This window comes from Mauremys reevesii, linkage group 3 (assembly GCF_016161935.1).
Source record: "Mauremys reevesii isolate NIE-2019 linkage group 3, ASM1616193v1, whole genome shotgun sequence".
In the NCBI taxonomy this organism is placed as follows: domain Eukaryota; kingdom Metazoa; phylum Chordata; order Testudines; family Geoemydidae; genus Mauremys; species Mauremys reevesii.
In genome coordinates this window covers 207,372,678-207,398,996 of record NC_052625.1, presented here as the reverse complement: position 1 = coordinate 207,398,996, position 26,319 = coordinate 207,372,678, and the positions used below count along the sequence as shown (strand labels likewise).

The 26,319-nt window shown below is 64.7% G+C and overlaps 1 protein-coding gene across 2 annotated transcripts in view; it reads right to left on the bottom strand.

Annotated features, from left to right (window-relative positions):
- MPV17 (mitochondrial inner membrane protein MPV17) overlaps positions 1-26,319 on the bottom strand; it is a 46,642-nt gene that overhangs the window by 3,551 nt on the left and 16,772 nt on the right. For both annotated transcript variants that reach the window (XM_039532758.1, XM_039532759.1), the window contains exons 3-5: positions 14,624-14,739; positions 4,207-4,299; positions 3,449-3,544 (exon numbers count right to left, since the gene is read on the bottom strand). In XM_039532758.1, coding sequence (XP_039388692.1) covers positions 3,449-3,544; positions 4,207-4,299; positions 14,624-14,739 — 305 coding nt within the window. The remainder of the gene's footprint in view (positions 1-3,448; positions 3,545-4,206; positions 4,300-14,623; positions 14,740-26,319) is intronic.

The following is a 26,319-nucleotide window of genomic DNA, read 5'->3' as shown; positions in this document are numbered from 1 at the left end:
TGGCCTGGGCACGTCCACTCCCCTGGCCTGGGCACGCGGGCTGGGCACATCCACTCCCCTGGCCTGGGCACGCGGGCCGGGCACGTCCACTCCCCTGGCCTGGGCACGTCCATTCCCCTGGCCTGGGCACGTCCACTCCCCTGGCCTGGGCACGCGGGCTGGGCACGTCCACTCCCCTGGCCTGGGCACGTGGGCTGGGCACGTCCACTCCCCTGGCCTGGGCACGTGGGCTGGGCACGTCCACTCCCCTGGCCTGGGCACGTCCACTCCCCTGGCCTGGGCACGCGGGCTGGGCACGTCCACTCCCCTGGCCTGGGCACGCGGGCCGGGCACGTCCACTCCCCTGGCCTGGGCACGTCCACTCCCCTGGCCTGGGCCCGTGGGCTGGGCACGTCCACTCCCCTGGCCTGGGCACGCGGGCTGGGCACGTCCACTCCCCTGGCCTGGGCACGTCCACTCCCCTGGCCTGGGCACGCCCACTCCCCTGGCCTGGGCACGTGGGCTGGGCACACCCTACTCCCCCCGGCCTGGGCACGTGGGCTGGGCACGTCCACTCCCCTGGCCTGGGCACATCCACTCCCCTGGCCTGGGCACGTGGGCTGGGCACATCCACTCCCCTGGCCTGGGCACGCCCACTCCCCTGGCCTGGGCACGTGGGCTGGGCACACCCTACTCCCCCCGGCCTGGGCACGCCCACTCCCCTGGCCTGGTGCCCATGCGCTCTGGGGCGACCTTTGGCGCGGGCTCAAGGAGACGCGATGGCTGTGGAGCTCGAAGCTGCTGATGTCATCCGGGGGCGGGGGGGAGGTTCCACTGTCGCTTTTCTGGCTGGGCTTGGAGTGTATTTTTGTCAGGTTATTTATAGCCCGGTGTGCGGGCGCGGATCAGCCTCCCACCCCCCACCCCCCGCCCCTCGCCGGGCCACGCCAGGCTCACGTGGCCCCACGCCGGCTCTGGAGCGTCCACACCAGGGACCCGCCCAGCGCTAGCCAGCATCAGGCTGTGCCCCGGCTGGGCACATCGGCTCAGCCCTGCCAGGCCAGCAGCCCAGGCGGATGCCCACGGGGGCCCATCCAGGGAGCAGCTGTGGCCGTGGCAGCCAGGGGCCCGCCAGCTCCGACACACACCGGGAAGCTTGCCCTGGCCCATGGCTACCAAAGGCCGGGGTGCTGCGGGGTGTGCCGAAGCGGGGATGTGCTTAATGCTGGCGTGGACTCGCAGCCCTGGGTGCTCTCAGCTCCCCACGGTTTCCAGGAAGAAGCCCTAGTGTGAAATGGAGGGGGGCCCAGATGGGGCTCTGGCCTCCCTGGCCCCAAAATGGACCTGACTTAGGGGTCCGGTTTCTGTACCCACAAGGTCTCTTTTGGACTGTGTTCCTGTTCTCTAATAAACCTTCTGTGTTACTGGCTGGCTGAGAGTCACGTCTGGCTGTGGAGTTGGGGTGCAGGGCCCTCTGGCTTCCCCAGGAGCCCTGCCTGGCGGAATCGCTGTGGGAAGCGAATGGTATGAGAAGGGGATGCTGAATGCTCCGAAGTCAGACCCAGGAAGGTGAAGCCGTGGGAGCTTCTCGCCCTGCAGACAGGCTGCTCACAGAGAGGAGGCTCCCCAGAGTCCTGCCTGGCTTCGTAGGGAGCAGTTCCAGAGCGTCGCCCGGGGACTCCGTGAGAACTGGTGCCAGAAGTGGGATGACTGCACCCCGTGGCTGGCGCTTCCTGCAGTAAGTGACTGGGGAGCAGTAAAACGAAGGGGGATTGACGAGGACCAGGTGAGCTGAAGGCTCAAAGAGGAGCGGTTTCGGGGGGCGGAGGAGCTACGCTTAACCCCTGGGAGTGTGTGACCAGCGAGAAGGACGGTTATGGTAACTGCAGGGAGCAGTCTCAGGGGCAGAGGAGTCTGCGGCTCGACCCTGGCAGAGAGGTGGTGCCCCAGAGAAGGGCTGGCACACTAGGGGTTCTTCCTGGAGATCGTGGGGAGCTGAGGGCACCCAGGCCTGCGAGTCCACAAGAACATTAAGAACATCCCCACTTCATCACATGGGGCACAGCACGGCGTCAGGGAGGGGCAGGACAGGGTGATCCCTGGGGCAAGGGAGGCAGTTTAGGGATGGACCCCCCTGGCCAAGCCCCCTCTGCACCCAGGCACGCTCACAGCACTGGGCACGGGGCAGGCAGCTGAGGGAATGCGCCAGGCAGCAGGAGCAGGGGCTGCAGGCTCAGAGCCCAGCCTGGGAGTGCTGGGGGGGGGGAGAGGGGTCCCCCCGAACCCCTCCAGCCTCACTCAGCAGCCCCCCCATCGCCTGCAGAGGAGGGATGGGGCTCTGTGCCTGGGACCCAGGGCAAGCAGCAGGCACGTGGCCTGGTGCCCCTGGAGCAGCAAGAAGCATTTGCTCCTGAAGGAGGAAGCAGCCCGGGCAGAGTCTCACTGCAGAGGGCCTGGCAGCCCTGGGCAGAGCCAGCGCACGCTGCCAAGCTGGGGGAGCAGCCCCTCCCCGGCCGGGCTGGCCCCGCTCCCAGCTGTGGTGACTCATGGCAGGGACTGGGCTGTGCCGGTGCCAGAGCGGGGAGCGCACTGACTCACAGCCGGGGAGCGGCGCAGGGCGCTGGGGGAGGGCCAGGGCACCGGCTCGCCGGGTGATTCACACTCGGCACTTGCTGACTCAGCCGCTTGCGTTGGTCTCAGACCACGGTGGAGACGAGCCACCTGCTAACGGCTTTAGGGAACTGCCAACGCAGACAGGTCCCCTCCTCCCCCCAGCAGACGGGGCCCTGGCACCCTGGTGCCACATGGGCCCTCCTGGCGCCAGAGCCCAGAGCAGGCGCCTGCGTCGCGCCCCAGCACCAGGGAGACAGAGACACGTCCCGTGTGGGCTGCTCCTCCCCAACCCAGCCCAGCCCAGCCCACCCTCCCCCACTGGAGACCCCGACTCCGGCTGGGCCTTGGGGAGCAGGGTCGGAGCGGGAGGGCGGCACACCTGGGCTCCAGGGCACTGCCCATCTACGGGCCCCGGGCCCCAGCCCACCCCCTCCTGGGGACCTGGCAGACACCCGGGGGCCGGTGATAGCCAGGGCAGAGGCTCATGGGGATCCTGCTGGGCCCCTCCAGTAACGCCCCCTCCCCCCTTCCCCCTGTCCCCCAGTGACTTTCCCAGGGCTCCCGCCAGGGGCTCCAGTAACGTCCCCTCCCCCCTGCTACCCCGCCCCCCAGTGATTCCCCCAGGGCTCCCTCCGGGCAGCCCCAGTAACGCCCCCTCCCCCCTGCTCCCCCCGTCCCCCAGCGACTCCCCCAGGGGTCCCGCCACGGGGCTCCAGTAACACCCCCTCCCCCCTGTCCCCCAGTGACTCCCCCAGGGCTCCCGCCAGGCAGCACCCCGCAGCTTGGGACAGGAAGTGGTGAGCACAAGCTGCAGTTCCCAGGGGCTGTATTGCCCCCGGCACAGCTCTGGACTCACCCGTCGGATCTTGGCCCAGTTCTCCTCGGCGGACAGGCCGTTGAGTGCCCCGGCGATGGCCAAGAAACAGCCCAGGAAGCAAGGTGCAAACCCCCCCTGAAAGGGAGCCCGCAGTGAGTGCCCTGCAGCCCGCCGGCCAGCTCTCTGCACCCAGGCTGGACCCACTCCACTGCGAACCCGTGGCTCAGCCTGGCCTGAGCTCGGGGGGGAGGTGAGGGGCTGCCCCCCTTTGCCCAAATGCAGCTCCTTGCAGGGCTCCAGCCCAGCCTGCCCCCATCTCTGCTGCAGAACTGCCCCAGGAGACCCCAGCCCCAGCGTGCAATGCAGGGGGCTGCTCTGAGCATGGAACAATGCATGCTGGGACCCACTGTCCATGGGGCAGCCAACGGCCAGGGCTCGCGGGGGGTGTACAGCCTGGGAGACACCTTCCTTTGGCTGGCACTGGCCGTGGGCAGGGGAGCCTGGCGGGGGGGAGCCCGAGGCAGTGCTGGAGCCTGGGCGTGTGCTACGTGGCCTGGAGCGCAGGCAGGCCCCAGCCCAGGAAATGCAGATGCAAATGCACATGGCTGCGAGGGCACAGATGTACCCCCTCCCCACGGGCACCCATCTCCTGCAGCCCCATCCCTCACCCACCTCCTGGGCACCCACCTCTCACAGCCCCACCCCCCATTCCCTCTTGGGCACTCACCTCCCCCCATCCCCCAACCCCGCGCACCCACTCCCCTCAGTCCTCCCCCAGAAACGCTTCCTTTACAGACCTGATCCAGCGCCATCTTCTTCAACGCCACCATCTTGGTGGTTCCCGGGAGAAGTCGATCCAGGAGCTGGTACCAGCCTCCCACCACAGGGCCCTGCAGGAGAAAGCGGGTCTGGCGCTCTGTACCTCAAAGCAGCACCCTGGAACCCCCATATTCATCCTCGGCATAGAATTGTATTTCATACAAAGCAGGCCATGATCTGCTGAACCCGCTGGTCTATCGCTCGCGTGTGTGACGTTATGAGATTCGCTGCAGGGCTGTTACTGAACTGCGCTGTGACGACACAAGAGGTGATCCCCCTCCGGAAGGGGTCTGTCACCCATCAATCAGCAAGGGATTTACAATGCTGTAAGAGAGCTGCCCAGGCATCGCCCAATGGGGGATGCTCAACGCCATGACTCCGCAAAGCCCAGCAGGACATGGCTGGGCTAGTGTTTTCCAGGCACACGGACTGAGGGTATGAAATAAGGGACAGTGGGATCGTGTCCTGGCCTCTCTCCTCCCCTGCCTATGGGGGAAGCAACACGAACACTGAGCAAAGACTTCAGCTGAGGAGCCTGGTCCCAGGCTTACAGGGAAGCCTGCGTATCGAGAGCTGCAGCAGCCAGGGAAGTGAGAGAAAAGACGGTTACTCACCTGTAGTAACTGGTGTTCTTCGAGATGTGTTGCTCCTATCCATTCCATGTAGGTGTGCGCGCCGCGCGTGCACGGCTCTCCGGAACATTTTTACCCTAGCAACTCCGGCGGGCCGGCTGGCGCCCCCTGGAGTGGCGCCGCCATGGCGGCGTATATATACCCCAGCCGGCCCGTCCGCTCCTCAGTTCCTTCTTGCCGGCTATTCCGACAGTGGGGAAGGAGGGCGGGTTTGGAATGGATAGGAGCAACACATCTCGAAGAACACCAGTTACTACAGGTGAGTAACCGTCTTTTCTTCTTCGAGTGATTGCTCCTATCCATTCCATGTAGGTGATTCCCAAGCCTTACCTAGGCGGTGGGGTCGGAATGAGACGTGGCGGAGTGTAATACCGCAGAGCCGAAGGCTGCGTCGTCTCTAGACTGCTGCACCAACGCGTAGTGGGAAGCGAAGGTATGGACTGAAGACCAGGTGGCCGCTCGACAGATGTCCTGGATGGGAACGTGGGCCAGGAAGGCGGCTGACGAGGCGTGCGCTCTTGTCGAGTGTGCGGTAAGTCGGCATGGGGGGACGCGAGCAAGCTCGTAGCACGCCCGTATGCAGGATGTCACCCAGGAAGAAATCCGTTGAGATGAAACAGGCTCGCCTTTCATGCGCTCCGCAATTGCGACAAAGAGCTGGGAGGAACGCCGGAAGGACTTAGTTCGGTCAATGTAAAAGGCGAGGGCCCTACGGACGTCGAGGGTGTGGAGCTGCTGCTCACGAGGTGAGGCGTGCGGCTTTGGAAAGAAGACCGGGAGGAAGATCTCCTGATTAAGATGAAAGGCCGACACCACCTTTGGGAGGAAGGCCGGATGTGGCCAAGCTGCACTTTGTCGCGTGGAAGACGGTATATGGGGACCCGCCGTCAGCGCGGAGTTCGGATACTCGTCTGGCGGATGTGATTGCCACGAGGAAGGCCGTCTTCCAGGTGAGATGGACGAGGGAGCAGGAGGCCATGGGCTCGAAGGGCGGGCGCATCAGCTGGGTGAGAGCCAGGTTCAGATCCCACGTAGGAGCCGGCGGACGCACTTGCGGGTAGAGGCGGTCCAACCCCTTGAGGAAGCGGGCGACCATGGGGTTGGAAAACACGGAGCGACCATCTACAGCAGGCCGGAAGGCGGCGCCGCCAGGTGTACCCTCAGGGACGAGATCGCGAGACCTTGGCCTTTCAGGTACCAGAGGTAGTCGAGGACCGTCTGGATCGGGACGAAGGGGTTAAGACCTTGCTGATCGCACCAAAGGGCAAAGCGTTTCCACTTTGCCAGGTAGGTAGAGCGTGTGGACGGTTTCCTGCTTTCAAGGAGAACTTGCTGTACCGCCCGGAACAGGTCCTCTCGCGTCGGTCAACCACTCAGGAACCAGGCTGTAAGATGCAGCGACTGCAGGTTCGGGTGACAAAGCCTGCCGAGGTCCTGGGAGATGAGATCCGCCATAACGGTAGGGGAATGGGATCCCGGATCGATAGCTCGAGGAGCAGGGTATACCAGTGCTGCCTCGCCAGGCCGGAGCGACGAGAATGACGCTGGCCTTGTCCCTCCGTAGCTTGAGCAGTACTCGTGGACTAGCGGAAGGCGTATAGAAGGGGACCCGTCCAGGACATGAGGAACGCATCGGAGATGGAGTCCGGAGCCCGACCCTGGTACGAACAGAACCTGTGGCACTTCCTGTTGGTCCTGGAGGCAAACAGGTCTATTTGGGGAAATCCCCACCTTTGGAAGATGGTGTGGGCCACGTCGGGGCGAAGGGACCACTCGTGGGAAGCGAAGGACCGGCTGAGACGGTCGGCCAGCGTGTTCTGCACCCTGGCAGAAAGAACGCCGAGGCGAATCGAGTGGGTTACACACAGGTCCCATAGGAGCATCGCCTCCTTGCACAGCGGGGAGGATCGGGCCCCGCCCTGTTTGTTCAGATAGAACATGGCTGCCGTGTTGTCCGTGTACACCGCTACGCAGCGGTCCCGGAGGTGTGCAAGAAAGGCGAGACAAGCCAGGCGGATCGCTCTCAATTCCCTGACGTTGATGTGCAGGGAGAGCTCCTGGGCCGACCAGAGGCCCTGAGTGTGCAGGTCTCCCATGTGAGCCCCCCATCCAAGCGCCGAGGCGTCTGTGGTCAGAGTGACCGACGGGCGAGGGGGGCGAAACGGAACCCCGGCGCAGACCACCTCCTGATGCAGCCACCAGGTGAGCGTCTGGAGAGTGGGGTCTGAGACCGTGACCACCAGATCTAGGGGGTCGCGGTGGGGCCAAGTCAGCCACATCTGGAACGGACGGAGCCTCAGCCTCGCGTTCGCGGTCACAAAGGTGCACGCAGCCATGTGGCCCAGCAGGCGAAGGCAGGACCGGGCCGTCGTGGAAGGGAAGGCTTGCAAGGTGCGAATGAGCGAGGCCATCGTCTCGTGTCGAGCGAGGAGGCAGGCCCTGGCGAGGTGGAGTCGAGGACCGCTCCTATGAACTCCAATCGCTGTGTCGGCAGTAACTGGGACTTCTCGGCATTGACGAGGAGGCCGAGAGACCGGAACAGGTGCAGTATCTCTGACACCTGAGCTGTCACCTAGCTCGTGAGAGCGCCCACGGATCAGCCAGTCGTCGAGATAGGGGTATACGTGGATTCTGCGACGACGGAGAGCTGCGGCCACGACCGCCATGCACTTGGTGAACACCCTCGGGCAGTGGAGAGGCCGAAGGGTAACACCGCAAACTGGTAGTGGGTCTCGTTGACCGTGAAGCGCAGGAAGCGTCTGTGGGGGTAAATCGCCACATGAAAGTAAGCATCCTTCATGTCGAGGCGGCAAACCAATCTCCCGGATCCAAGGAAGGGATAATGGACCCCAAGGTTACCATCCGAAACTTGAGCTTGCAGAGATATCTGTTCAGCTCCCGGAGGTCCAAGATGGGGAAGACCTCCTTTCGCCGTGGGGATGAGGAAATATCTGGAGTAGAATCCCCTGCCCCGCCTGCAGGGAGGCACCTCCTCGATAGCACCCACGCTCAACAGAGCCTGCACCTCCTGTATGAGGACTTGCTCGTGAGAGGGGTCCCTGATGAGGGACGGGGAGGGTGGGTGGGAGGGGGGGGGCGAAAGAAACTGTAGGCGGTAGCCGTGCTGGATGGTGCTGAGGACCCAGCTGTCCGATGTTATAGCAGACCACGCCGGAAGGAAGCGGGCAAGGCGATTGGAAAACAAAAGGGATGGATCCTGGGGGGAGAGTGATGGGCCGTCCTCGGGCGTCCCGTCAAAAGGCCGGCTTTTGGCCTTGCGGAGCCTTGGACGAAGTTCTGCGCCTGGTTGCGCCCGCCTCCTGACGGTCCACGGCGGAAGGGGGCCGTTCGGCGGTTGTTAAACGGCCGAGACCTGGCCTGGTTGAAGGGGCGGTAGGGCTGCTGGCGGAACGAACGCCTCTGCGTGGCCGGCGTGTGCATACCCAGAGTTCGTATCGCGACCCTCCCATCCTTTAGGGACTGGATTCTGGCATCCGTTTTCTCAGAAAACAGCCCCTGCGTGTCAAACGGGAGGTCCTGGAGGGTGTACTGGACCTCAGGTGGGAGGGTGGAAGATTGTAGCCACGCAATGCGGCGCATCGTCACCCCGGATGCTACCGTTCGAGCCCCTGAGTCTGCTGCGTCCACGGCCGCCTTGATCAGAGTTCTGGAGGCTAACTTGCCCTCCTCCAGCAGCGCTGAGAATTCAGGCGGGATTCCTGAGGTTAGCTCTGTGAACTTCGCAAGGCACCCCAAGATATTAAAAGTGTATCTGGATAAGAGGGCCATCTGGTTGGCGATACGGAGTTGGAGGCCTCCCGCCGAATAGATTTTTCGCCCTAATAAGTCCATGCGCCGGGCGTCCTTCGCCTTCGGCGCAGCGGCAGGTTGACCGTGTCGTTCGCGGTCATTGACCGATTGGACCACCAGCGAGTCCGGGGTGGGGTGGACGTACAAGTATTCGTAGCCCTGGGGCGGGACGGAATACTTCCTTTCGACGCCTCGCGCCGTGGGGGCAACGGAGGAGGGCGACTGCCAGATAGTGGCACTGTTCTTCTGAATGGTGCGAATGAACGGGAGCGCCACTCTGACAGGGGCGTCATCTCCCACAACGTCCGTAATCGGGTCCTCGACTTCTTGCACCTCCTCTATGGGCAAGTTAATGGCCTTTGCCACCCTTCGGAGAAGGTCCTGATGTGCCCTGAGGTCAATGGGCGGGGGCCCTGATGGCGAGGCCCCCGCTACCGCCTCATCTGGAGAGGACGATGAGGAGTGGCCAGGCAGCACCTCCTCCTGTTGGTGCTCACCCCCCTGGCGATTTGGCGGGAGCGAGTCCTGGCCCAAAGAAGGGCCGTGGGCGGCGGCCTGCGGCGGTGGGGACGGGGGGGCTCGACTGACGGTGGCCACCGGTACCGATGGTGCCGAGCCCGGTTGCCTGGGTGGCAGGGGAGGCCCCTGTTCATATTGCGCCCAGGGCACCCAATGTCCCCAATACTGGGGTCCATGATCCGGGAACCGGCTCTGAAATCCACCGCACTGCCTTGGGGTGAGGCTACAGAGGGTTCCTGGAGGGCCAGGGTGGAGCCGTGGCGGCGCCTGGGCGGGCGTCCAGCGCCGGCGTGAGACGATGCTCGGTGCGAGGTTCGGTGCGGGCATCTCGGGTCCAGTGGCGAGCGGGACCTGTGCTGCACATGGTGCGGGGCGGATCTCGGTGCGGGAGCCCGATCTGGCGTGGAGCTGGATCTCGGTGCCGAGAAGGAGCGGCGGCGGGAGCTCGACGGCGGCGGCGGAGCTCGACGGCGGTGCGGGAACGGACCTCGGCGGGATCTGCGGCGCCTCGAACGGCTGCGCGAGTCCCGATGTCCACGGTGCCTGGACGGACCTGCTGCGGTGCGGTGACCGTGACGGGACCTAGAGCGCCGCGGGACCGCACCGCGATGGAGAGCGGTGCGGGACTGCGACCGTGCGGGACGCTGAGCGGCGTCGCGATGGCGATTTTCGGCGGGATGGGGAGCGGTGCCTCGGTGACCGTCGCCGAGAGATAGACCGGGATCGAGACCGGAATCTGGAGCCGCGGTCGCCACGGTCGCCCGGAGATAAGGGGCGCACCATCGCTGGCTTGCCGAGGGACTTGAATGTCCGCACGGTGGTGCCGCGGCTGATATGACGGGCCCGTCGCCGATCAGCTCTCTTGCCGTCGCGACGCCTCCGGCGGCCGATCCTCAGCTCCTCCTCGGTGGGCACCGGGAGCTGGGCAGAACCGACTCGACGGCCAGGCGGCGCCGAGTCAACGGTGCGGTGCACTTAGCGTGCATTGCCTCAGCCTGCACCGTTTTCCGGAGGCGGCTGGGCGGCTTCGCTGCTGTTTTGCGGCGGCCGTCTTGGCGCCTTGTGCTTCCTCCCGGGAGAGGGAGCGGTGCCGGGTCTTTGGTGCCGCTCGGTGCCGGAGCGCTCGGTGCAGCCGGGCGCTGCTCGTCGAGGCGGTTTTCGGTGCCGCTGGAGCTGGCGCCGGAGGTTGGAGCGCAGACTCCATCAGTAAGTGCTTCAGCCTAGAGTCTCTCTCTTTCCTCGTACGAGGCTTAAAGGCTATACAAATAGAGCACTTATCTGGCCGGTGCGACTCTCCGAGGCAGCGGAGGCAAGAGTCGTGCGGGTCGCTAACCGGCATAGGCCGCTGGCAAGCCGCACAGGGCTTGAAACCCGGTGCTCCGGGCATAAGCGAAGAAGAGGGGCAACCCCTCTAATTCCGTAACTATTAACACTATTAACACTAAATATATATACAACTACAACAAGAACTGAACTAACTACTAAAACTATCTACACTAGAACTATGGAGAAACACTAGGGTTGTGGAGGTAAGGGAGCACTCCACTGTTCCAACTGGCCGTCACGGGCGGGAAGAAGGAACTGAGGAGCGGACGGGCCGGCTGGGGTATATATACGCCGCCATGGCGGCGCCACTCCAGGGGGCGCCAGCCGGCCCGCCGGAGTTGCTAGGGTAAAAATGTTCCGGAGAGCGCACACCTACATGGAATGGATAGGAGCAATCACTCGAAGAAGAACGGACTGAGACTGTGTGCTCCCCTTTTCGTTTCTCTGGTTGTGCCGAGCACTTATCATCACAGACCATCTGTCTGTAGTTAATAAACCGCTTTTCACTTTTACCTTAAACTGTGCGTTTTGCTTGAAGTGTTTCGGTTACAAAGGCTAGTGTGTGTCCTCTCCACAGCGAGATGTGGGCGGACCAGGTCGCGCACTCACATTCATCAGGCTTCTGAGCAGGGCAGGACCTGAGGTACAAGGCTCGGAGCTGGTGCCTTTCTCTGTGTGATTCGGGAGTGGCTCTGGGAGCAGTCATGCATCTAGCTGGGTGCGGGGCTCCACACGCGGCCGTGCTGAGTGATCACAGCACCTGGAGGGGTTTGCTGCCTGTCACTAGCAAAGCCTGGAGAGACAGCCCAGCGGGCAAAGCGCTACCCCAGTCCCAGGCTCCTGTCAGGGGGTCAGCCCAGGAGGGGCCTGCTGTGGTCCCTGGAACTCCGCCTCCTGGGCTCAGACGGGTTCAAGGCAGCGGCCGTGCACTGAGCTACGTGCCCCCCAGACAGACAGACGGACGGACGGGCCTTCCCTACACACACTCCCTACAGCAGGGGAGGGGGCGTGTCCCGTGCCAGCGCCCCCGACGGGCATCACAGAGGCCCCACAGACAGAAAATGCCTCCCCGGCACCTGCAGGAGGGTCAGGCCATTCTGCCCTGGTGCAGAGGGGAAACCGAGGCACAGGGACTGGGGGAGGCTGTGGCAACACTGCCAGCAAGTGGCTGGGAATGGAGCCGGCAGGTGCTGAGAGCTCAGGCAGAGATCCGGAGGTGAGAGTGACAGGCTGGTAGCGAGGGTCTGGATCCAGCCCCTGGGGCCCAGCGCAGTTCCGCAGCCTGGCAGGAGATCCCAGGACAGCCAGCAAAGTCCTGTTCAGCTGCGGGCACCGAGGAGACAATGGCCCCCGCGACGGCCTAGGGAGGCACCCTGAGAACTCACGCTGCAGCCAGGGCTCGGCACAGACCTCTACCACACAGGCTGGGGGACGCCCAGTGCAACCGGGAGCATCTTCCCTCGGAGCCAGCAGGGCGAGGAGGAACCCTGCAGAGGGCACCAGGCCCTGGTGGCTGCAGCCAGTACAGATCCCCGGGGCTCTCGAAACAAACACGAATGGGAGAGACAGGGCTGGATGCCAGGGTGCCGAGGCTCCGTCACTGCCTGCCACGATGGGCCTTGGGAGAGTCCCCAGCTTTCTCCGGGCCTCAGTTTCCCCACCTGATCCTGACTGAGCCCCTGGCTGGGGAGCAGGGGAGCCTCTGCAGTGTGTTGGGCTCTCAGACGGAAGGCAAGGCCAGCACTGACCGGGAGAGGACAGTGCCCCCTGCTGAGTCCCTGCCCCTCTCCCTGTAGCACAGGCTGCAAGGGAGAGCCTCAGTTTCCCCTGTGTGCAGCACTGTTCCCCCGCGGGTGGGAGGTCTGGGGGCTCTGGGGCAGGTGAAGACACAGGTGTGGATGGCGCCTGGCAGCCTAGGTCCCATCTCCATGCAGCTCTCGAGAAGACAAGGGCAGATCCCATGGCCGGGACGCGGACACCTGGCGACCAGCGACCCAGAGAGACGTGGTCCTGCCTCTCCGCAGGGGGCTGAGCCCCATCCCCCGGCTCGGGGACAAAGGCCGGGGGGGGGGTTAAGTGTGGGCTGTGGGGAGCAGTCGGGGGCACCCCGGGAGTCTGACAAAGGAGATCGGACAGACGGGGGGACAGAGCTTGAACCACGGGGGTCACTGCAGCTGGGCTGGGCTGTAACCGTCACTTCTCTGGGCTCCCCAAGGGCTGCCTGGGCCGTGTGCCAGGCCGCGGATACACCCGCCTGTCTGCCCGCGCTGGCTGGGCAGAGGCCGAGCTCCGGAGTGAGAACTGCAGCCTGAGTGGGAGCAGCTGGTGGGGGCAGGTGGGGAGCTGAGTGCTGGTGCCCCACACCCGCCAGCTTTGCTGGGCCCGTCCCAGGGAGCTGCTCCCTCCCCCAGGCTCCTCAGTGCTAGGACTCAAGCCAGGAGTTGTTCAACACAAGGGCATGGGAGCGGCTGAGCGGCCAAGTGCCACATAATCAAATTGGCTCCTGGCCGGTTCCAGCACCACTCAGCACTTCACCCACCGCGGCGCAGACTGCAGGGCTGGGGAGCAGCTCCTAGGGCCAGAGCGCGGGGGGTGATGGAGTGCCCTCCTGCCCCAGAGGGGGGCTACGCTGATGCCCCCCACACTGGGCTCTCCCCCAGCATAGCAGAGTCCCATGGCTGCCTGCCGGGAGGCCCTGCCAGCCCCAGGGAGAGAATTCTGCAGCTGCTGCCTGCTCCCGGCCCTGCTCCTCGCACGCCCGGCCCCAGGCCGGCTCTGCATGCTGGTGTGCACGGCCTGCTGCACCGGGCCCTGCTCCTCGCACGCCCGGCCCCAGGCCAGCTCTGCACGCTGGTGTGCGCGGCCTGCTGCACCGGGCCCTGCTCCTCGCACGCCTGGCCCCAGGCCGGCTCTGCCTGCTGGTGTGCGCAGCCTGCTGCACCGGGCCCTGCTCCTCGCACGCCCAGCACCAGGCCGGCTCTGCACGCTGGTGTGCGCGGCCTGCTGCACCGGGCCCTGCTCCTCGCACACCCGGCACCAGGCCGGCTCTGCACGCTGGTGTGCGCGGCCTGCTGCACCGTGTCCTGCTCCTCGCACGCCCGGCACCAGGCCGGCTCTGCACGCTGGTGTGCGCACAGCCTGCTGCACCAGGCCCTGCTCCTCGCACGCCCGGCCCCAGGCCGGCTCTGCACGCTGGTGTGCGCACAGCCTGCTGCACCAGGCCCTGCTCCTCGCACGCCCGGCACCAGGCCGGCTCTGCATGCTGGTGTGCGCGGCCTGCTGCACCGGGCCCTGCTCCTCGCACGCCCGGCACCAGGCCGGCTCTGCCTGCTGGTGTGCACGGCCTGCTGCACCGGGCCCTGCTCCTCGCACGCCCGGCCCCAGGCCGGCTCTGCCTGCTGGTGTGCGCAGCCTGCTGCACCGGGCCCTGCTCCTCGCACGCCCGGCACCAGGCCGGCTCTGCCTGCTGGTGTGCGCCCAGGCTGGGGCACCGGGCCCTGATCCTCGCACGCCCAGCCCCAGGCCAGCTCTGCCTGCTGGTGTGCGCGCCTGCTGCACCGGCCCTGCTCGCACGCCCGGCAGCAGGCCGGCTCTGCATGCTGGTGTGCGTGGCCTGCTGCACCGGGCCCTGCTCCTCGCACGCCCGGCACCAGGCCGGCTCTGCATGCTGGTGTGCGTGGCCTGCTGCACCGGGCCCTGCTCCTCGCACGCCCAGCCCCAGGCCAGCTCTGCCTGCTGGTGTGCGCAGCCTGCTGCACGCCGCACCAGGCCGGCTCTGCCTGCTGGTGTGCGCACAGCCTGCTGCACGCCCAGCCCCAGGCCAGCTCTGCCTGCTGGTGTGCGCGGCCTTCTGCACCGGGCCCTGCTCCTCGCACACCCGGCACCAAGCCGGCTCTGCATGCTGGTGTGCGCAGCCTGCTGCACCGGGCCCTGCTCCTCGCACACCCGGCACCAAGCCGGCTCTGCCTGCTGGTGTGCGCAGCCTGCTGCACCGGGCCCTGCTCCTCGCACGCCCGGCCCCAGGCCGGCTCTGCCTGCTGGTGTGCGCACAGCCTGCTGCACCGTGTCCTGCTCTGCTCTCAGCAGGCCCTGGGGGGGCAGCACTCACCACAAAGCAGAAGCCAATGGCCATCATCTTCAGCGTCCTGCCACTGCGGTGCCCACTCAGGCCCCTTCTTTCCACCAGCTGCTGAGAGATCACGTCTCCGACTCCCACCAGGGACCCTGCACAAAGCAGCCCCCACTGGGTTAGAAGCGCGGACGCCTGCTCCCTGCACCCCCCCAGTGCCCCCAGCTGGGTCAGGAGTGCGGACGCCTGCTGCCCTCCACCCCCCCCCAGGCCCACAGCTGGGTCAGGAGCGCGGACGCCTGCTCCCTGCACCCCCCCAGTGCCCCCAGCTGGGTCAGGAGTGCGGACGCCTGCTCCCCTCCACCCCCCCCAGGCCCCCAGCTGGGTCAGGAGTGAGGACGCCTGCTCCCCGCACCCCCCCAGTGCTCCCAGCTGGGTCAGGAGTGCGGACGCCTGCTGCCCTCCACCCCCCCCCCGGCCCACAGCTGGGTCAGGAGTGCGGACGCCTGCTCCCCTCCACACCCCCAGGCCCACAGCTGGGTCAGGAGCGCGGACGCCTGCTCCTCCACCCCAGGCCCACAGCTGGGTCAGGAGCGCGGACGCCTGCTCCCTCCACCCCCAGGCCCCCAGCTGGGTCAGGAGCGGACGCCTGCTCCCGCACTCCCCAGTGCCCCCAGCTGGGTCAGGAGTGCGGACGCCTGCTCCCCTCCACCCCCCCCCCCAGGCCCACAGCTGGGTCAGGAGTGCGGACGCCTGCTCCCCTCCACCCCCAGTGCCCCCAGCTGGGTCAGGGCGCGGACGCCTGCTCCTCCACCCCAGGCCCACAGCTGGGTCAGGAGTGCGGACGCCTGCTCCTCCACCCCAGGCCCACAGCTGGGTCAGGAGTGCGGACGCCTCCTCCTCCACCCCACGCCCCCAGCTGGGTCAGGAGCGCGGACGCCGGCTCCCCTCCACCCCCACGCCCCAGCTGGGTCAGGAGCGCGGACGCCTGCTCCCCGCACCCCCCCAGTGCCCCCAGCTGGGTCAGGAGTGCGGCCGCCTGCTCCCCTCCACCCCCCCACGCCCCCAGCAGGGTCAGGAGCGCGGACGCCTGCTCCCCGCACCCCCCCACGCCCCCAGCTGGGTCAGGAGCGCGACGCCTGCTCCCGCACCCCCAGTGCCCCAGCTGGGTCAGGAGCGCGGACGCCTGCTCCCCTCCACCTCCCCAGGCCCACAGCTGGGTCAGGAGTGCGGACGCCTGCTCCCCTCCACCCCCCCCCAGGCCCACAGCTGGGTCAGGAGCGCGGACGCCTGCTCCCCTCCACCCCCCCACGCCCCCAGCTGGGTCAGGAGCGCGGACGCCTGCTCCCCTCCCCCCCCCCACGCCCCCAGCTGGGTCAGGAGTGTGGACGCCCGCTGCCCCCCGCCCTCCCCTCGCACCCACAGCTGGGTGAGGGGCGCAGATGCCCGCTCCCCCTCCCCCCCCACCCACAGCTGGGTCCGTAGCATGGACGCCTGCTACTCCCGCCCCGCCCACAGCTGAGTCAGGAGCACGGATGCCCGCTCTCCTCCCCACCCCACCCCCACAGCTGGGTCAGGCCCCTGGCCCATCCAGCCCCATGTCCCATCTCTGACAGTGGCTGCCCCAGGAGAGAAGCAGGTCTGAGAATCCCTCAGTCCCAGATGTGGGACAATCTGAGCCCCCGCCCCCGTGCTGCTGGTCTCTCAGGGCAGGGCTGCAGCGCAGTAAAAGACCAGCAGCACAACCGCACCTGGCCCAGGGCAGCTGGCTCGGGCTGGAGACAAACATCTTTTATAGCCCCGCAGGCTGAGCCCTGGGGGCCCTGGGCCAGGCGTGGGGCTCCTCCTGCAGTGTAGACACACTCGTGTGGGGTAAGCCTGAAGCAGGAGGTTTAGTGTGACACTGTATCATTAACCATCACTCTGGATGGCCCTGTGACCTACAGAAAGGTGCAGCCCCTTTCTGAATCCTGCTCACCTTCCTGACTCAGTGACTGTCTGGGGCAGTGAGCTCCACAGACCCCTCCCTCATTCAGCTCCTTTCCAAGGTGACGATCCCAAGCTCATCACTCCCTCTGCACAAGGCAGCTTTCCAGGCCCACAAACTCCCTCTAGCTCCCAGGTGAGCTGGGCCCCAGCCTGCGCCGCGTCCGCCATCTCTCCCCATGCGTGTGCATCCAGCCCCTGCAGTCGCGGTTCTGCCCAGAGCCGAGGCTTGTGCAGACCCTGGCAGATGACCGGCCAGTTGAAATGTTTCCCTCCATTACTCTACATTTACTGACATTGAATTTCATTCACCGCTGTGTGGCCCAGTCCCCTGGCTTGGTTCAATGCCGCTCAGTGCCTGGCAGGCCTCTCTCTTCCTGACTAACCGCACGCTGCCCCTTCCCTGCTCCCCGCTTTCCAGATCATTAACCACTACAGAACCCGCGATGGGCTCTGGTCCACACCCTGCTGCTAGCCGGCAGCCACAATGAACCCTGCCCATTCCCCGTCGCGGAGCCAGGCTCTGCTCTGTCACTGCCCTTGGCCTCTCAGCCCCCGGACACCTCAGCAGCCTCCTCGGCGGGCCCTTGTCCAGGTCTGACAGTCTGACGAGCTCCTGTCAGCCAGTTCTCCTTTCTCCCAGTGCCAGGGAGCACGGAGCAGCGTCAGTCCCTGGCCTGGGCCGGGAGCGAATGATCCAGCCAGCGGCCCCAATTCGGGGATGAATCCTGCTCACATGCAACCTGAGGCTAGGACTGCGTGTCCAAGCAACGGAGCTGGCGGAGCTCTCAGACCCTGATCTTTTGAGGGGGTTGCTGCTCTGATTTTACTGATCATTTCAACAGCTCCCCAGGCTCATCCCAGAGCCGTTTTCAGCACAGGTACAACACTGGCTCCTCTCCAGGGCTCTGCAACAGAGCTGCACTCAACATACTTGGATCTGCCAGCCACTCGTCCACCCCATGCCTCAGCCCCGGGGAATGGAGCAGCCAGGCCTGGCGTCTTCTCCTGACCTCTCACTCTCTGACAGCGGGGCAGCAGTAGGGACTGTCTGCATGGGGGATGGGGGACAGGTGAGGGACAGGACCTGAGCCAGGAGGGGGGTGGGGCGAGTTAACACCTTTGCGGGGGAAGCTGGACAAAGGGAGGGAGCCTGCTGGAGAGGTTTTTAGTTTCACTTTTGGGCTGGCTGGGAGGAGGCAGGAACCCCCAGTCTGGGGTCTAAGCTCCTGCCCCCAGAGGGACCTGGCTGAGGGGTCCTGGTTGTACCTACAAGCCCTGCTTGGGACCGCGTTCCTGTCGTCTAATAACCCTTCTGTGTTACTGGCCGGCTGAGAGTCCCGGGGAATCGCAGGAAGTGGGGGGTGCAGGGCCCGGACTCCGTGACAGACAGCGCCTCGTCTTTCCTAGCAGAACGGAGCAGCTCTGGGACAGGAATGTCCCCCCAGCCTCCTCTCTGCAGACTAATGCAAAGAAATCATCTAGCCTGTCAGCAACTGCCTTCCCTGCTAGCCTGCTCCCTGCAGCCCCAGCCTGCCAGCACCCCAGCCTGGCTCTGGGCAGGCGTCCTGCGGCTGGGCTGAGGACCTTTCCGCGAAGAGGCCTCCGTACCAGATGACTGAAGGGTACAGAGGCAACCCTGACAGTTACAGGCCGGTGAGCCTAACTTCAGTGCTGCGCAAAATGGTTGGAACATAGTAAAGAACAGATTGTCAGACACAGAGATGAACATGATTTGTTGGGGAAGAGTCAACCCAGCTTTGTAAAGGGAAATCCTGCCTCACCGATCTACTAGAATTCTGTGAGGGGGTCAACAAGCATGTGGACCAGAGGGATCCAGTGGACATAGTGAACTTAGATTTTCAGAAAACCTCTGACAAGGTCCCTCACCAAAGGCTCTTAAGCAGAGTGAGCTGTCATGGGATAAGAGGGAAGGTCCCCTCCCGGATCAGTAACTGGTTAAAAGACAGGAAACAAAAGGTAGGAATTAATGGTCAGTTTTCATAGTGGAGAAAAGTAAAAAGCAGGGTCCCCCAGGGCTCTGTTCTGGGACCAGGAGTCATTGTGGATAGTTCTCTGAAAACATCTGAACAAAATATTAGGAACCATTACCGATAATAAGACAGAAAATATATTGCCACTGTATAAATCTATGGTACACTCACACCTTGAATACTGCGTGCAGATGTGGTCGCCCCATCTCAAAAAAAAGATCTGTTGGAATTGGAAAAGGTTCAGAGAAGGGCAACAAAAATTATTCAGGGATAGAACAGCTGCCATATGAGGAGGGATTAATAAGACTGGGACTTTTCAACTTGGCAAAGAGAAGACTAAGGGGGGATATGATTGAGGTCTATAAAATCATGTCTGGTGTGGAGACAGTAAATAAGGACGTGTTATTTACTCCTTCTCCTAACACGAGAACTAGGGGCCACCCAGTGAAATTAATGGGCAGCAGGTTGAAAACAAACACAAGGCAGTATTTCTTCACACAACGCACAGTCAACCTGTGGAACTCCTTGCCGAAGGATGTTGTGAAGGCCAAGACTATAACATGGTTCAAAACCGAACTAGATACATTCATGGAGGACAGGTCCCTCAATGGCTATTAGCCAGGCTGGGCGGGGATGGGGTCCCCAGCCTCTGTTTGCCAGGAGCTGGGAATGGGCAACAGAGGATGCATCACTTGATGATTCCCTGCTCTGTTCATTCCCTCTGGGGCACCTGGCACTGGCCACTGTTAGAGGACAGGACACTGGGCTGGATGGACCCTTGGTCTGACCCAGTCTGGCTGTTCTTATGTTCACAGGTCCCCTAGCACCACACTGGGGCAGTGGGGCCAGCACTGACTGCTGGGGAGAGTGCCCCCTGCTGAGCCCCCACTGCTCCCTGCAGACCAGCGACCCACAGCATGAGAAACCAAGTGCAATCAACATCCACAAACCTGTGGGGCCCGCTCTGCAGCGATCACTGCCCATGCACCGCGGGGCCAGCAGAGCAAAGCAGCCCCTGGGGCGGCTAGTCCCAGGGCTGCCGGGCAGTTCGCAGATGTCGGCCGCGTCCCTTTAACACCAGCTGCAGGCTCAGGGCTCCCGAGGCTGCGCATACAGCACCCTCCGAGCTCTGCCTGGCGGTCACCCCCCACACGCCATGGGCGGATCAAAGGCAAACCGTAGTAAGCGCTGCCGCCCCTGGAGGGGACGAGGGACGGACGTGTGTCCGCAAGGCTGGAGGCTCCCGGAGCTCAGGCTAACGGCCCAGGCCGCGGGGCTTTCGTCCCTGTGCCACCGTACCCCGAGAGCGGCCGGGGGTCTGGCTCCAGCCCAGCGGGGGGAAGGTTCGTTCATGGCTAGAACGCAGAGGTGGGACCACGCCTCTGCTGGGGACATGCCAGGCCCCAGGCCGCGCAGCTCCCCGGCTGGCTCTGAGGGGGAGCCCTGGTGTTTTCAGGGCCCTCTCTCAGCCCCCCGCTGTGTGCTCCCCCCCTGCCTGCTGACCCTACACCAGCCATGGGCCCGAGTGGCAGCCCGCGGGTCTCAAGTACCCCAAGGGCATGAGCTGGTGGGCAGAGCCTTAGCCGAGCGCCCCTGGGGCCATGCTGCCCGGGCTCTGCCGCAGCCTCTGATGACGTCAGACCATGCGTCTCCGCTCGCTGGGCTGGGCCAAGAGGAGTCTGCGGCCTCATTTGGATTCGAAACCCTGAGCCTCTAAAATAGGTCACTGCCGTTGGCAGCTCGGGACAGGTCCTTTCCCAGAACTGCTGCTTCGTTCACACCGTCTGCGACTGAGGCCTGTGCCACGCAAGGAGCAGGCTCCCGCTGGCCTGCGGCTTGGTGCTAGGGGCGCAAACCCCGGTCCCACGCCTGCTCCGTGCGGGCTCCCCAGGGGCTCAGATGGCCAGCAAAGGCCTGAGGCAGCCTGGCTCAGGAAGCAGCTCCAGGGAGGCTCCTGGCTCCAGCCCCACCAACCCAGGGGTTTGGCCAAAGCAGGACAGTGCCTGGAGAACAGCCCGGAGAGGCACCAGCCACCACGGTGCCAATCACCCCCCCGCACCAGCAGCAATCGGCACCTGGGGAACAGCTGGGGCAGAAGCCCCCCTGCGCCCCCCGAAGGACCAGAAGGCCCTCAGCCGGCCGGCTCTTGCTTTCCCACCTGAGCCAGGCCTGGCGCACGAGTGAGAGAGACGAGGGATGAGCCAGGCCTGCCGTGGGCGACGGGAAAGCTGGTTACCCGCGGGTGATGCTAAGGGGAGCGGCCGGACTCCAGTGTGTGTCCCTGAGGGTGGCCGGGACGGGGAGCCCAAGTCACAGGAGGGCTTGGGTTAGCGGGCCCAGAACCTGCCTGGCTGCGTCTCCCTGGGCAGCGCTTCCGACAGCTCCTCTCCATCCCTCCCTTGATAAATGTGCAGCCGTTCCGTGCCGCCCCGGCAGGCTTCATTGACTCATTCCCTAGAGCGGCTGGGCCCCGGCCGGGGGGAAGGGACTGGAGTGAGTGACAAAGCACCTCACCCCTCCAGCACCTGCCAAGTGGAATAGGAGGCGCAGGTCCCTGCGCCAGGAAGCAGCCTGCGTCCCCGGGGAGATTAGATTAATCTCTCCCCCGCGATGACTTCACTTGGGTAGCTGCCATCCCCGGTTAGTGCTCGGGTCCCACTCCCCTCCCACGGGGCTGGGCGATTGCCGGCCCCCAGGAACTCAGGCCCAGGACACGGCCTGGAGGCTCTGCGGGCGGCCTCCCTCATGGGCTGCGCACACCCCTGCGCAGGGCATCAGGCCATGTAGGTGCACTAGGGGCACCAATGCAGGCTGGGCACAGCCTTACCCGAGCACTGCATGCCTGGCACCAAACCCGCTGGGAGCACGTGCCAGCCTGCGGCACCCCCGGGGATCTGCCGAGAGCCACCAGTGCTGCCTCCTGCCATGCGGGGGGGCCAGGGCCCACAAGCACTGCCGCCTGCCCAGCACCTCCCCAGCTTCGGGCTGTCAGGCCGGGGCTCAGGGACCCTGGGGCAGCCAGACCGACCCAGGCGCTAGGACCCCCAGGGGCTTCTCGTGTGGCAGGCTGGGCTAGTGAGATGGTTCAGCCTCTGGTGCCCTCCCTCCTGCCCCAGCAGAGGATGAGCCAGATGTCCAGGGCCCAGCTGGCTGAGCTTGCAGGCTGCTTTTCATCCTGGCCTCGGGACTCTGAAGCAGGCCAGCTCGAAGTAGGCCACAGTCCCTGCGTGCCTCTCCAATGGCTATTAATCCATAATTACACCATCCATTTACAAATTACACTCCTGCCTCCGACGGCTCCTGTCCAAGGGCAGGGAGCAGCACGGCTGCAGCCACAGGCCCCCGCTCTGCCTCTGGGGCCGGCCAGGAGCTGCTGCAGGTGCTGCGGGACACGCTGCTCTGCACGGAAGTGACCCTTCGCTGGGCTTGTCACCCCCCCCCCCAGGGCTGGGCCAGGGGCCACTGCCAGGGCTTCCTCTTAACATCGCCAACAGAACCGGCCTGGGCCCACCCAGAAACCCCGGCCGGAGAGCTCCCCTCGCCAGCACTGGGTCCGGTGAGGTGGACAGTGGGACCGCAGCCACCACAGCACCCTGGGCCACAGCCTCTGCCTCAGTTTCCCACCTTAGCACCCCACTGGCAGGGTCCTGTCCGCATGTGGCAAACTCCCACAGCCCCCAGTGCACGGCTTCCACACTCAGCAGGCAGGTGACAGCAGCACACACACGGCACGGGCAGGAACCGCACATCACCCTGCAGCCCGGACGAGCGGATTTAACCCATCGCCCTGGCCCAACGAGCGTCTCTGCTAACGAGCTCTGCTCATGAAGCCTTTCCCCCGGTTCATCGATAGATGGCAGCAGAGGGCGAACTCCATCAACAGGCCCCTTCCCCCACCTCCTTCCCTTTGCCCATCTCTGCCAATGCTCACCCAGTGCCCGCAGCTGGCGCGTCCCACTGTGCCTCACACGGCAGCGACGATCTTCCAGCCCCACGGCTCAGCCCACCGCCCTGGGAGAGCCTGGCTGCTGTCCTGAGCCCTCAGAGGCCCAACCCAGCTCTGCTCGGTAACATTACGGCGCGGCACCGGACGATGCCATTGGCGATCGCAGGTCCTTGTAAAGTGCTTACTGCTGGCTGTGGTACAATGCTCTCCATGCTGTGCACACTGCTCGTCCGTGCCTGGGTCTCTCTGGCTACACATCATCTGCCTGTTTGCTCTGACCACATCACCACAGTGTCTGAGCAGCTCACACACGAACACACCCCTGGAGGTGAGGAAGGCCAGGCCCGGGTTACGAGTAAGGGGCAGCGAGCTGACATCCCTTGTCCAAGGCCACATGGGGACTTTGGAACCGGAACCTGTTTCTTCCGGGTCCCAGACAAGTCGGTGCTGTACGCGCGGCCCCCTCGCTCTGCAGGACACATGCACAGGGCCGTGATCCTGCAGCGTGTCAGCACAGCGGGAAGTGCAGACGCAGCCTAGGAAAGGAACGAGCCAGGATCAGAGAATCTGCCCGAGTCCGGCTGGGATGAGCTAGGAAGCCCTGAGTCTACTGAAGAGACAAAATCTCGTCCCGGCCGTGCCCCCCAACCCACCCTCCTTGGCTGGCCACGCCTCTGAGACTCTCACCAGTTGGCCGTGCCCTCCCAACCCGCCCTCCCCAGCCAGCCGCGTCCCCCGCCCCGCCCTCTCCAGCACCCCACGCCACCATGTCTCCTCCCATATGGCTGGCACACCGCTCCTCCCCTCCCTCAGCCTGCCACTGCCCCTCGTGTCTCCTCCCACATGACAGGATGGCCTGCCCTGGTCCCGCTGGCACGACCCGCCGCTCCCCACCACACACACAGGAGAAAACTAAACCGGGGGAAAACAGCTGACTACAGTGGCTGAGAAGCAGCCGCATGGCAGGGAGATGGAGTGGGGGAAGCAGGGCCACCAGCAGAGACCAGCCAGAGTGGCCAGTGCACTCGTGAGCAGCTGAGGTCTCTTAGCCAGCTCACACTCGCTCACACCCTCTGGGTGTGCACGTGTGTGTGTGCGCACAGAGCCCTCTGGGGCACCTCACACTCGGGGGGGGTACATGCACAGAGCCCTCTGGGGCACCTCACACTCAGGGTGTGTGTGTGTGTGTGTGTGTGTGTGTGTGCGCGCGCACAGAGCCCTCTGGGGCGCCTCACACTCAGGATGAGTGTGTGTGCACAGAGCCCTCTGGGGCGCCTCACACTTGGGATGTGTGTGCGCAGAGCCCTCTGAGATGCCTCACACTCAGGGGGTGTGTGTGTGTGTGTGTGTGTGCACGGAGCCCTCTGGGGTTCCTCACACTCAGTGTGTGTGTGTGTGCGTGCACAGAGCCCTCTGGGGTTCCTCACACTCAGTGTGTGTGTGTGCGCGTGCACAGAGCCCTCTGGGGCACCTCACACTCAGGATATGTGTGCGCACAGAGCCCTGTGGGGTTCCTCACACTCAGGATGTGTGTGTGTGCACAGAGCCCTCTGGGGCGCCTCACACTCAGGGTGTGCGTGTGTGCGCAGACCCCTCTGGGATGCCTCACACTCGGGGGGGTGTGCACAAGCCCTCTGGGCTCCTCACACTTGGGATGTGTGTGCGCAGAGCCCTCTGAGGTGCCTCACACTCAGGGTGTGTGTGTGTGTGTGTGTGCACGGAGCCCTCTGGGGCACCTCACACTCAGGATGTGTGTGTGTGCACAGACCCCTCTGGGATGCCTCACACTTGTGTGCATGGAGCCCTCTGGGGCGCCTCACACTCAGGGTGTGTGTGTGTGTGTGTGTGTGCGCACAGAGCCCTCTGGGGCGCCTCACACTCAGGGAGTGGGTGTGTGCACAGAGCCCTCTGGGGCCAGGGGGGGGTGCACAGAGCCCTCTGGGGATCCTCACACTCAGGGTGTGTGTGTGTGTGTGTGTGTGTGTACGCACAGAGCCCTCTGGGGCGCCTCACACTAAGAGTGTGTGGGTGCATAGAGCCCTCTGGGGTGCCTCACACTCAGGGTGCATGTGTGTGTGTGTGCGCGCACACACAGAGCCCTCTGGGGTGCCTCACACTCAGGAGGTGTGTGTGTGCACAGAGCCCTCTGGGGTGCCTCACACTCAAGGTGTGTGTGTGTGTGTGCGGGCGCACAGAGCCCTCTGGGGCGCCTCACACTCAGGGTGTGTGTGTGTGCACAGAGCCCTCTGGGGCGCCTCACACTCAGGATGTGTGTGTGCACAGAGCCCTCTGGGGTTCCTCACACTCAGTGTGTGTGTGTGTGTATGTGTGCGCACAGAGCCCTCTGGGGCTCCTCACACTCAGGGGGTGTGTTTGTGCACAGAGCCCTCTGGGGCGCCTCACACTCAGGGTGTGTGTGTGTGCACAGAGCCCTCTGGGCGCCTCACACTCAGGATGTGTGTGTGCACAGAGCCCTCTGGGGTTCCTCACACTCAGTGTGTGTGTGTGTGTATGTGTGCGCACAGAGCCCTCTGGGGCTCCTCACACTCAGGGGGTGTGTTTGTGCACAGAGCCCTCTGGGGCGCCTCACACTTAGGGTGTGTGTGTGTGTGTGTGTGTGTGCGCACACAGAGTCCTCTGGAGCCGGGGGGGTGCACGGAGCCCTCTGGGGCGCCTCACACTCAGGATGTGTATGTGCACAGAGCCCTCTGAGGCTCCTCACACTCAGGGTGTGTGTGTGTGCACGGAGCCCTCTGGGGCACCTCACACTCAGGGTGTGTGTGTGAGTGTGTGCGCACAGAGCCCTCTGGGGCTCCTCACACTCAGGGGGGTGTGTGCACAGAGCCCTCTAGGGCACCTTACACTCAGGGTGTGTGTGTGTGCACGGAGCCCTCTGGGGCACCTCACACTCAGGGTGTGTGTGTGTGTGCGCACAGAGCCCTCTGGGGCTCCTCACACTCAGGGTGCATGTGTGTGTGTGTGTGTGTGCGCACACAGAGCCCTCTGGGGCACCTCACACTCAGGGTGTGTGTGTGTGCATGGAGCCCTCTGGAGCTCCTCACACTCAGGGTGCGTGTGTGTGTGTGTGTGTGTGCGCACAGAGCCCTCTGGGGCTCCTCACACTCAGGGTGTGTGTGTGTGTGCGCACAGAGCCCTCTAGGGCACCTTACACTCAGGGTGTGTGTGTGCGCACAGAGCCCTCTAGGGCACCTCACACTCAGGGTGTGTGTGTGTGCATGGAGCCCTCTGGAGCTCCTCACACTCAGGGTGCGTGTGTGTGTGTGTGTGTGCGCACACGCGCGCACAGAGCCCTCTGGGGCACCTCACACTCAGGGTGCGTGTGTGTGCATGTGTGTGTGTGTGCACACAGAGCCCTCTGGGGCGCCTCACACTCAGGGAGTGTGTGTGTGTGTGTGTGTGTGCACAGAGCCCTCTGGGGCGCCTCACACTGCCCTCTGGGGTGCCTCACCTCTGGGGTGCCTCACACTCAGGGTGCATGTGTGTGCATGTGTGTGTGTGCTCACACAGAGCCCTCTGGGGTGCCTCACACTCGGAGGTGAGAAGGAGTGGGGGTGCCCACGCGCCCCGTGCCTGCAGCTCCTATCGCATCGCCTGCCCGGCACGCTGCAGCCCCGGGCCCTGCACTCCACAGCCAGGCTGCCGTGCCCTCCCAAGGAGCCGTGCTAACAGGCCCCACTGACAGCAGCGGCTCTCCAGGACACACAAAACAGCTGATGGCAGCACAACTGGCGGGTGCGTCCTTGAGGCCGAGAAGCCATTTGCGGGATTGCGCTGGGTAAACATGGCCC